The sequence below is a fragment of the Papio anubis genome, chromosome 3, assembly GCF_008728515.1.
Source record: "Papio anubis isolate 15944 chromosome 3, Panubis1.0, whole genome shotgun sequence".
NCBI classification, from domain to species: domain Eukaryota; kingdom Metazoa; phylum Chordata; class Mammalia; order Primates; family Cercopithecidae; genus Papio; species Papio anubis.
In genome coordinates, this window is record NC_044978.1 from 23,458,785 (window position 1) to 23,471,418 (window position 12,634).

Below are 12,634 nucleotides of genomic sequence, written 5' to 3' on the forward strand. Positions count from 1 at the left end.
TATTACATTGCTTCATATTAGAAACCAGGCTACAGTGTAAAAATTAAAAAGGTTAATTACAAAGGGTTTCAATTACTATTTAAAGAATATTATTATTAAAAATTATGGTACTAACAGGGAAGACAGCATAGCTACCACTGGAAATGAAACTCAAAATTTCAGATTTCTTCAATGACTAAAAAAAGAAATAGGATAATTTATATTGCCTGGTCTATAAAACTCACTCTATTCCTTTAATAGATATGCAATCATTCACTTTACATTTTAATTTACAGTGAATTCACTGGTTACTTAGTAAAAATTGGAATTTTAACTATTTTATATGATACACAAAGAGTAAATATTTCACAGGTAAAAATAGCTAATTATAGGGTTAAATTCACTAGTATATATTTATGCATTACATATTATTTACATATTAAATATGTACCTGGTATTTGGGGTAACAACATTTTCACATAGTGAATGCCATAGATGTTGAGTTGCCTAGAAAATAATATGTGCCTCATCTACACAAATTTATGATATTTGGAAATACATTATATCTTTACAACAACAATTCTAGACATCTCATCAATTACCTGAATGGTCTTCAGTTACTTATTTTTCCAGTTTAATCCTAATGCAAGGCTTGCACAGTGAATTTGCTCCATTTTTACTAATTATAATTATACTTCATCAGCTACATCAACACATGAGTAATAACAATGAGCACAAATGAATGTTTGAGTTACTTTATTTGTGTCATTTGTGCAATAGTCTCTTGAGCTATATCAAATTACTTCATCAATTAATATATGGAATGGATAGAAGTAAATATGGTTGAAACTAAAATGTGAAACAAGTCTGTTGATGTTATGCCAGTAACTTTAAGCTTCATCAGTAAAAGAACACCAAAAGCAATGATTTATACAAAGAAAGAATGAAAGAGAAAGAAACAAAGAAAAGAAGGAAGGAAGGAAGGAAGGAAGGAAGGAAGGAAGGAAGGAAGGAAGGAAGGAAGGAAGGAAGGAAAGAAGGAAGGAGAGAAGGAAGGAAGGAAGGAAGGAAGGAAGGAAGGAAGGAAGGAAGGAAGGAAGGAAGGAAGGAAGGAAGGGAAGGAAGGAAGGAAGGAAGGAAGGAAGGAAGGAAGGAAGGAAGGAAGGAAGGAAAGGAAGTAAGTTAACCAAAAGTGATCAACTTCTCATTCTAAACCTGCCAACCTGTACGGAGTTTAGTGGTCAGTGCAAGTGGGTGAGCTCTGACACTGAAGGAAAGCCAGCCTGGAGGTAGGGGTCAGGCCCAGGTTTGGGACCCACTCACATGCTTGCCTTCATTTGATAACCAAATTTCCAAATCAAAATACCATTGCACAAATATCTATTGCAGTATCTACTTATTTATAAAAATATCTGAACACTTAGAAATTTCTAGATAATAATTTTTAGTAAAAGGTATCCCATGCTCCCTAAAAAATTAAAAATAGAATTACCATATGATCTAGCAATACCACTTCTGGGCAAATACCCCAAAGAATTGAAAGCACAGTCTTGTAGAGATATTTGCGCACATATGTTCATAGCAGCATTTTCCCAGTAGCCAAAAAGTGGAAGCAATCCACAGGTTCATTGATAGATGAATGGATAAATAAAATGTGGTATACACATACAATGGAATAATATTCCACCTTAATAAGGGGTACCTAAAGTTCTCTAGTTCATACAGACAGAAAGAATGGAGGTTGCCATAAGGCGTCAGGGGAAGGAGGAAAAAATTAGAGTGTTTTTGTGTGATGGAGATAGTGTTTCAGCTTTGCAAGATGAAGAGTTCTGGAAATTGCTTGACCATTTCTAATCTACTTAACACTACTGAACTGTACACTTAACAACTGGTTAAGATGGGAAATTTTATGTTATGTATATTTTACTATAATTAAATATAGCTCTCATGACTGTTACAATGTAGCTTTACAACATAGCTAATGTAATCAGATATAATTAATGCAATGTAAATGATACAACTTGTAGAGATAATAGTATTTTAAATGATACACACTTGGAGCAATGTTAAAGCTGTTTTATGCTTTGGGGGAAAATGTTAAACTGATTAATAAAAATAATGCAAATAAGCATTTATCATTAAAAATTAAAAATAATTTTTATAATGAGAAAAATCTAGTAAAGTCTAGCAAATAATAGTATAAACAAAAGGAATAATGAGTAAAAAGGTGAAAAGCTTAATACATAATTATTTTAAATTATGTTATCTTATTTAATGTTTATTAGCAGTAAAATTTAATATTTAAAGTTGACACAACACATGAATAATTACAGCTCAAAAAAAAGTTCAAACATGTTAAAAGCAACGTCACAGGTCTTGCTTAGGTTTATTTTCATGTGAACGGTTTATTTAACTGCTGCCACTTCATTTTTTCTCCATGATACAAGTATTTTTACTCATAAATTTAATCATTTTATTGTAAACCTGCTATGGCCAAATAATCTTCACTTGACAGTATGTGAACATTGGTGAATAAAACAGACATGCCCTGATTGACACATAATAATTAAACAACAAAAATGTACAAGAGAAGATAGTTACAAAAGGAAAGAATTGAATGTCATAATATTATATTAATAGAACACTGATGCTTCTCTTTACTACTAGATCCGGTGACATAAATGCACAGAGCCAGGCCTTGGTTTCGATCATAGTGCTACCAACTGTGGAACCTTGGGCAAGTTTACTGAAACTAACAAGTGCTAATCTTTCAGATACAATGATAGCCTAGGCCGTAATTCATGAAGAGCTGCATTACTCTTCTGTTTTACAGTCATTACCAAAATATATTCTCAGCTAAGCTCCCAGAAATAGTACCTGGTAAGCAGAAAATCCTTAACTAATTAAAACCTCCTTATCTCGGCTTTTTAGTTCATTCACAAAGACTAGCCTACTTATCATAAATTAATAAAAAATATTTAAAGGATTTAAAGGATTACTTTCAGACAAGCAGTCTACCAAGTACCAAGATAAAAACGTATGTACATAGTTTAGAATGTTTCAGCTCGCTGCTGTGATTGTTAAGGGTATTTATCAGTTCTGGTTTTCGTAAGGAAAGTATCACCAAATCAGAATGTGTAGTCATGTTGACAAGTACCTCAAACTTAATACCATTTGAACTAATGTATGTGGTAATTTCAATTTAAACAAAAGTAAGCTCCAGGTTTATTTCACTTCTTGTCTGCTTTGGTGACATTCCTTTGAAGTTATTACTGTAAACATTTCCAGCCTTCCAAACTTTTTCTCTTTTTATTTCTTCTTACTGAAAAAGTTCTCAAAATAATAGTACCAGAAGCTTCTTTACAAGTGACTCTGCTGCTAAATAGAAAACAAGCTTTCCAAATTACTTTCAGAGGGGATCTATATTCATATACAAACTCACTTCAGTATATTGGTCTTAAGAAATAATGTATCCAATGACTACCAGAGGAGAGAAAGTTTCCTATATTAGTCCATTCCAGATGCTATGAGAAAATATCATAGATAGTGTGGCTTACAAACCATGAAATTTATGTCTTATAGTTTTCAAGGCTGCAAGTTAAAGGTTAAGGCACTATCAGATTCAGTGTCTGGTGAGCGCCCTCTTCACAAGTGGTGCCTTTTCATTTTGCCCTCACATGGTAGAAGATTCCTAGGCCTTTTTTGTTTGTTTGTTTTGTTTTGTTTTTCGAGACAGAGTTTTGCTCTTGTTGCCTAGGCTGGAGTGCAATGGCACGTGCGATCCCGGCTCACTGAAAACTCTGCCTCCCAGGTTCAAGAGATTCTTCTGCCTCAGCCTCTCGAGTAGCTGAGATTACAGGCGCATGCCACCATGCCCAGCTAATTTTGTATTTTTGGTAGAGATGGGGTTTCACCAGGTTGGTCAGGCTGGTCTTGAACTCCTAACCTCAGGTGATCCACCCACCTAGGCCTCCCAAAGTGCTGGGATCACAGGCGTGAGCCACAGCACCCAGCCCCTAGGTCTCTTTTATAGGAGCACTGATTCCATTCACGAGGGCTCCACTCTCATGACTAATCACTTCCCAAAGACCCCACTGCTAATACCATCACCTCTGGAATTAATGTTTCACCATATAAATTTTGGGTGGACACAAATATCCAGACCACAGCACTTCCCAAAGGGTATAAATACAGAAGCATCAAGATTCTATTACCTCCCAAATAGTGATCCTTCCTGCTCAAAGATTCCTGAAACTCATTGACAAAGGCACATAGACTTTGTTTCAGCACTTTCATGAAAATCCAAATGGCACTGGCAAAGGTGCCATGACATAAATTCACATAGAGGTATAAATGATGGACAGCTAAGAAGTTCTTTAAAGTAGATTTCAACAGCATGATAGACAAGTTTATCTTTATGGTCCTTATATCTGAAGAGGAATACACTAACATAAAGAATAATAAACAAGGCCAGGTGCGGTGGCTCACGCCTGTAATCCCATCACTTTGGGAGGCCAAGGAGGGCAGATCACGAGGTCAGGAGATAGAGACCATCCTGGCTAACATGGTGAAACCCTGTCTCTACTAAAAATACAAAACATTAGCCGGGCGTGGTGGCACGTGCCTATAGTCCCAGCTACTCGGGAGGCTGAGGCAGGAGAATCGCTTGAACTCGGGAGGTGGAGGTTGCAGTGAGCCGAGATCACGCCACTGCCTTGCAACCTGGGTGACAGAGTGAGACTCCATTTCAAAAAAAAAAAAAAAAAGAATAATAAATAAAAATATAAACAGTTTTTGAAATAAGGCAAAGACTAGAATCAGTGAATAAAAACTGGACTTTGTCAGGTAAAATCAGAGTATTGGAAACACAGGTAAACAAAAGAATTGATATAAACAGATAACTGACTAAATTAAACAACCACCTAATGACTATTAGAACAAATAAGAAAATATATAAAGCTGATTCTTGATATTCATACTAGTTACATTATATTCAGTTGCTCAGAATACTGAACTAGCAAGTACTGATTCATTGCTCCCAGGGTTAGAGTTCCTGTGAGATTCTAGTCACAACATTTTGTTTTTGTGTGTTTCTGTTTAAAGACGCATTAATACAGGTTGCCCATTTATTAATACTGAACTTTCACCCAACAGCACTATATATACACCATACATGTCTGAACGAAGATAATCTGACACACATATTTTCTCAGTAAGGCACATGACAGCTGGCAATGGGCACATTAGGTGACTCAAAATTTGCTGCTGTGTACACATCTGTGAATGATCCAGAAGGCACTGCAAATATTAATTTTAGGCTTCCAAAATTTTAGTAAATAGGCAAATTTGCAAATAAAATCAGGATCAAATGTACCTGGGTTTTAATGCTCTTTTAGTACTCGCCTGTGTGATACTAGGTTAACGGCATAAACTCAGTTTCCTTACCTAGAAGATTTAGATGTTTATTAGGTACCTTTAAATCCTGTTACTTGTGAATTTCTTGAAACTCAGCACCTCTAGTCTAAATTCAGTCTAACTTCAGCATACCAGGTGCTCCATAATCTAAATCTTTCTTATCTATCCAGGCTTGTTTCCCTCTGCATGGAAACTTACAAGCCTTTAATAAAGGAAGGATATATTCATTTCCATTCGCCAACTGTCACACACTCAAACATTGATTTACGTATAATCTATCCATCCATTTATCTCGTCTATTATCAAACATTATCTCACAAACAATGTTGCTGGAGATAAAATGATCAGAGACACAGGTAAGAACCCAACCCGGTGGTGGACATAATCTAGTGAGAGAGCCAGATAATAAACATGTACATAAAGAGATCTGTAGCATACATTCCAGTAGTTGGAAGTGCAATTAACTAAAAATAAAACAGAGTGATGATTTAGAGATAATTGTAGGTAAGACAATATTTTAAGTAGTGTTATCAGCCAAGAACTTTTTAAGAAGGCAGCAATTAAGCAGAGATCCAAATAAAGCAACAGGAGAGTAAAAGCAAAGACCTGGGGCAGAGGAACATCAGTGGTAAACGCTGTGATATGGGAGTGAGGTTGGTGTTTCTGAGAAAGAGAAAGAGGGTGAGACGAGCTGACACAGAGGAAGTGAGGAGGTGCCAAAGACCAAATCACAAGTGACGTGGCCCATGATAATTGAGTCTAGGTGTTATTTTAGGTGTGATGGAAACCCCCTGTAAGTAGAGCAGTGTCATAATCTAACGTACATTGTAAAAGCATCACGCTGGTTGTGAGGTGACGAACGGGATATGCAGAGCAAGAGTAGAGACCCGAGATTCTCTCTGTGAATTCCAAGCAAAGAGGGGGACGGTGAGAACAGTGGTGGTGTAAAGTCATCGTGTATGGGGTATAGTTTGGAGACAAAGCAACTGAAATATGCTGATAGGTTGGCTGCAGGGCTTAAGAGAAAAGGTACAATTAAGGATGTTCCTTGGATAAGTGGTGACAAAAAGTACTGAAATAGTACTGAAATAAATAGAAGAAGAACAGGCTTAGTGAGTGAGACAAAATAAGCAAGGGTTCAGTTTTGGTCATTTAAAGACAAGAGATCTACCAGATATCAAAATATGTCTAACATATAAATGAGGGAGGCAGAAACATATAGAAATAAAGTAATATGAAGATAGGACAGGAAACTAGAGACAATAAATAAAATGTACTCTCAGCCATCCTATGACATGATTTTTCCCAGGTCGTGAAGTATAGTCATCACTGATTCATCCACTCAGTAAGCAAGTATTTATTAAGTGACTATTTTGTGTCAGGCATAATTATAAGTGTCTGAGGTACAAATCTTTTTCATTTGTCCTTATGCTATCTTATTTTTGAAGACTATCACTGTTATTGCATTGATAAATAAAAAATAAAGTACGAATCAACTAATGTAGGAATTTCATGCATCAGTTTTCAAGTTGATGGAATGAATGCATTTCCTGGCATCATGTCTATAATAGAATTCCACAAAAAAACCTGAATTACGTATTAAAAGATAGTTAATCTCTTTATTCTTGAAATATCACAAAACACAGCAAATACAGGCATTGGTTAGATAATTTTTATCAGCTTTTTTTTTTGTCTAAATCATGGGTGAAATTTTTCTACTCAATTTTAGTTCACTGTCAACCATAAACTGGTCTATTTGAACAGTATTTGCACATCTATTAGTCCATTAAAATAACAAAGTTCTGGCCGGGCGCGGTGGCTCAAGCCTGTAATCCCAGCACTTTGGGAGGCCGAGACGGGCGGATCACGAGGTCAGGAGATCGAGACCATCCTGGCTAACACGGTGAAACCCCGTCTCTACTAAAAATACAAAAAACTAGCCGGGCGAGGTGGCGGGCGCCTGTAGTCCCAGCTACTCGGGAGGCTGAGGCAGGAGAATGGCGTAAACCCAGGAGGCGGAGCTTGCAGTGAGCTGAGATCTGGCCACTGCACTCCAGCCTGGGTGACAGAGCGAGACTCCGTCTCAAAAAAAAAAAAACAAAGTTCAACTGTCAATCAAATAATGGCAGAATCAAAGATTCCAAAGGTACAAAAATAAATAAATAAATAAAGTGGTCAGGAGCATAAAATACAACATGATGATTAAAGTAGAAAGTATATATTTTTTGGTAACAAAAGGAAATACATCTGGGTGGTACATGCAAGGAGACAGAGACAAGTACTGAAGAAACAGAATGCACAGGCTTGCAGATGAGGATGAGAGATTCTCTGGGTTTACTGGCAATGCCTGGATTCTCCTGGTGCTCCTGCTGCAGGTGCAGACACATAACCATGACCATGATCACTGCCCTCAGTAGGTAGTGTTCACAGTGCTCATTACTACCCAATGGGTAGTAGAGCTCACTACTGCCTTCTGATCACTTAGTGAATGAATCTTCCAATCAGTAAAGTCTCCATCTCCAACCATGCATCTAAATTTCTAACCCTGGCTGGGACCTACCACCAGGACCTCATTGTTCCTCTCCACTTCAGCTTGAACTCTCCATTTCTAGACCAACTCTTTCATTTAAACATACTCTGGAGTTCCTGAGAAATTCCCCTATTTCCTGACTTTAAATCTTTAACTCAGTCCCTTTCATCCCGCAAAAATGACCCATGGGCCAGTGTGTTAATTCTGGATCCGGACTTTGATCCAAAATTTCTGATTGGACTTTGATTTCTTCTGGCCCTTCCTCTAATAACACAACGATGCTGCTGATCTCCCTGACGAATATTTTTAAGGAAGTTGAAAGCTCATAAGAACACTTAAAATCCCTATTTTTGATATAAACAATGATCTGTGTAATGGTAAAAAAAAAAAAAAAAAAAAAAAAAGTGAAAAATGTTTTGTTCCTCTTACAAGGAAGACTGTCTACCTTTTAACCTCTTAGTTTAGAAGAGAAATAAAACTTCTATTACTTAATGGACCCTCTTGTGAAATCAGCCTGTGCATTTGTCAAAAGAAACTATTGTCAGTACTTCAAACATTCTAATTCAAATAGCACAGATAATGTAAACTCACTTTAATCTTCTTGAAAATGTCTGCGAACGAGGAAAGAAGAAAAAAAAAACTCTTAGGCTCTTGATGTTGCATTTTATGAGCGATCCTTTGCTTCTTTGCTGATTAAAAGGCTGACTCTCTGTTTCTTTGCGGATTTAATGAGGATTCTCTTCAATGCCATTGTCATTTATGGAGAATATGTGCCAGGAAGATAGCCTAAAAGACTTTACCTCAAAGGACTGAAAGGTCAGCCCGACGTGGTAGCTCTCAGACACTGTTATTTTCCACACACATTCTTTCATCGGGCGATAGTCATCAGGATAATTAGGAGACTGAATCTGTCCTTCATTTTTACGTATCTCACCTCCACAGATCGCTGAAGAAAGCCAAAAAACAAACAAATAACTAAGCCTAGACATGCCATTTCGTTTTCATTTTCTTCTAGGTTAACATTGAAGTTCAGCTCCTGTAGTTCAGTACGTAAAGACCAGGCTATAAAAATCAAAGTTGACTGATTGTAATGTAGTAAATATTTGTATGGTAAAAAAAAAAAAAAAAAAAAAAAAAAACCTAGTCAAATAACTACAAATATTAGATAATGGTCAAGGAATAAATAAATTTTAATCCTATCTTAACCAAAAGGTATTTTTTAACCTTTAAAAACCTTTAGTGGCTTTGTGAATTTATTCTCTGTGAGTTTGTTCTGTGATCCTCTGAGCTGCTTCCTTTGGTCTTTCGACTGCAGGTAAAAGAGCTCATCAAAACAGGAGTCTCATCCTGAACAGAACTCACTGGGTCTCTGGCAGTGAGTTAGTGTCATGCGCGCAGCGTCTGTGACTCCCTCCAAATAATCCTCTTCACTACTAGGCAGTTAATCCTTAAAACAAAATGCTTCCATTTACTGAAAAGTTTAAGGGAAGCAGAAATCTTCTGTCTTCAAAATTACATAAACTGCTGCACTAGGAAGTGTCTCCTCCACCCACAACCTGGCAAGAAAGGAGCTTGGTTTTAAAGCCAAGAAAGCACAATGCCAGTTTATTGTTTTAGAGAAGGATAACACAAAGCGTTTTATAAGTCCTTCCTCAAATGCTGACTTTCTTATTTAGATAAAGCATGCCACAGAAATCGCCACAATTACTTTCTGTGCAATTTCCTCTAATAAAAAGTATTTCAGGAATACAGGGACCAAACAGACACAAAATCAGTACAAAGGAAAATGATAATTTCTTCATAATGTTTTAAAACTATCAAGAAACAATGAAACTTTAAGAATGCTTCTGCCATTTGCTTTTTTCTCCACACATCCTGAACACATTTAGATATTATTACATCACTGATACTAGAAAACAGGTTATTCTTGCAATTTAAATTTACTGAGTATTTTTATTAAAATGATCTGTATGAATATAATACAGATTCAGAAAAATTCATAATTTTAAAATATGGTAATAATGTCATTGTAACGAAATTAAGAAATGAACATTTCTGTTGAGGTATAAGATGAACTACTCTCTAAAATTCAATGTGACTTGCCTTCATAGACGGCTGCAAAGCCTTTTCCTACCCAATTACTGCTGCTACGAAACTCAATCCACATTCTGCTGTCTGTAGAAGTAAGAACTTCAGGCACTTTATCCCCACAGAATCTACCTAAAAGAAATAAAAGAATAAAGAGAAACTCCTAAATAGGACTGTATATTCTACGTTCTTTTCGTACTAGCCACAAATAATATGTAAACACTGATTTGGTTAACATTTCCATTCCAAGTGATTACAGCCACAACTATGCCTTAATATTTACTTACTAATGGTAGATAAACACAACAGTCTTTTCATATACATTTATAAAGCATTTGACTATCAGCCTCAGAGTAACTGACTGATGTCAGTATTGTTACCATATGTAGAAGTAAGATGGTTACTCAAAAACAATATTTGAAAAAGGTCAAATGATACATTAAGGTGGGGAATATTATTTAACGGGAAACAGAAAAAGGTTCAAGTCACCCTAAGAAAGTGGTTTCAAATTGTCAACCTGGCCAATAGCAGGGAAATGACTTGGTTAAGAATGTGCTCTCAGTCAGGCACAGTGGCTCATGCCTGTAATCCCAGCACTTTGGGAGGCTGAGGCAGGTAGATCACGAAGTCAAGAGCTCAAGACCATCCTAGACAATATGGTGAAACCCCGTCTCTATTAAAAATACAAAAATTAGCTGGTCGTGGTGGTGCGTGCCTGTAGTCCCAGCTACTTGGGAGGCTGAGGCAGGAGAATCACTCGAACCTGGGAGGCAGAGGTTGCAGTGAGTCAAGACGGCAACACTGCACTCCAGCCTGGTGACAAAGCAAGATTCCATTTCCAACAAAGAAAGAAAGAAAGAGTGTGCTCTTGGCTCGGAGGGGAGTTCTTAATTCACCCAGGTTCAGTAGCAACTCCTTAGGAAAACCCTGAGGCCGCTCTTGGTATCTTTTATCACTGCACGCATTCCATGTCATCACAAAGCTATAATCTGTGGTGTTATAGGCAGAATAACAAATGCTATCAGAAGATTTGAGCATGATTTCCAAAGTCTTCTAATTCTGTATCCAGAAATATGAATTACAGCAAAGGAATATAATACCTGTCATTCCTTCCTTTCTTCCCCATCTTTCCACAAATATTTATGCTTACTTCTGCCTCTATGCTCTAAGCTTTCACATGATCACAAAATGCTTAAATATGATAAAGCACATGCAACAATTCTACAAACATATTACAATGTTAACCATTCTAATGTGTCTCTGGAAATGGCATACATAGTTTTAGTGTATGAAAAATGGTAGCCAACTTGCATAAAGCAAGTTCATGCTAACAGCTAACAGGTGAAGACATATTTTCCTAAATTGCAAAGCAAATTAGAGGCAGGTAACACAGAGCAGTATGTTTTAAACTATAATGTGCATCTGAATTTCTAGGAAATCTATTCAAATGCAAACCCTAATTCAGAGGATATAGAGTGGGAGCCAAGTTTCTACAATTCTAACAATTTTCCAGATGATTTCGATGCTACCAATCTAAGTGCTGCACTTTTTGGAGCAAGGTCTTAGAAGAAACGGTAGGGAAAGCTTGTCACATAAAAACCATGATTACACTGCCTCACTCTGGTGGTCCATTATACATTGAGCCATGTAATGCTGATGGTGCTCTAAAAAGAAGTATTGTTCAGAATTTTAGCTCTAGGTTTGTTTATCTAATATGAATTTAATGAAATATTTTCTTTGGCCTATGCATACATATGTAAAAAATTGCCTTATCTAGGCTAAGAAACTAAATATAGAAGACAATGTTTTCCTCAATCTGACTTACCACATTCGTTCAATTCTTTATTTTTAAACATTTCTACAGATCTCTTGGATTTACTGTGGCTGCTGTCACTTTTAATACAATTGTGCCCATTCAGTAGGTGTTAGATGTTAAAAGAGCTGCACAGTTCATCAACTCGACTGAGCAAAACTACTTCTAAGAGTAAAGAAAAAGTTACAATCTCGGAAAAAGATCAATATAGAGTTATAGAGTGGATGCCTGCATGCTCCAAACAGCTCTCACCTTTGAGTAAAACAGAGGGCAACAGTAAACTGCCTATGCAAGTTACTAGTGTGGTCTGTGGTTAAATGTTGGCAGCAGACTTTCATGAGCACCAAATCTGACTATAGTTTATGACACAAACTGCAAATGTCTCTTCTCAGCCACAGAAACCTCTCTGAGAAGCAAAATTGTGACATCTATAATATAATAAGAGTGAACATGCTTGACATAGGAAGCCAGCTACCAAACATGTACCTAACAGTTTACACCACTGGCTTAGCAACAAAACAAAAACAAAACACACAAACACACAACATGTACACCCAAAATTAGTTTTTTTTTTTTTAAGTTGAAACTGATTCTTAAAGCAAAAATACAGAAACATTGTGATGCGTACTCATGATAGGCACAATACATGAGAAAGCTATTCTCAATCATTATGTTCAAATCCTAGCGGCCACCTCATAACTTAAGCTAGCTCAAATTAGTTGATCAGTGAATGTATTTATCCATTTGTCTTCGAATATTTTTGGTATGGTTGAAAAAAGTATAATTAACATAAAAATAATGTTAGTCAC

The 12,634-nt window shown here is 36.5% G+C and overlaps 1 protein-coding gene across 2 annotated transcripts in view; it reads right to left on the minus strand.

Annotated features, from left to right (window-relative positions):
* The window catches only part of TLL1 (tolloid like 1), a 227,149-nt gene that overhangs the window by 52,523 nt on the left and 161,992 nt on the right, over positions 1-12,634 (minus strand). For both annotated transcript variants that reach the window (XM_031664179.1, XM_031664180.1), the window contains 2 exons: positions 10,028-10,144; positions 8,725-8,870 (listed from right to left, as the gene is read on the minus strand). In XM_031664179.1, the coding sequence (XP_031520039.1) occupies positions 8,725-8,870; positions 10,028-10,144 (263 nt within the window). The remainder of the gene's footprint in view (positions 1-8,724; positions 8,871-10,027; positions 10,145-12,634) is intronic.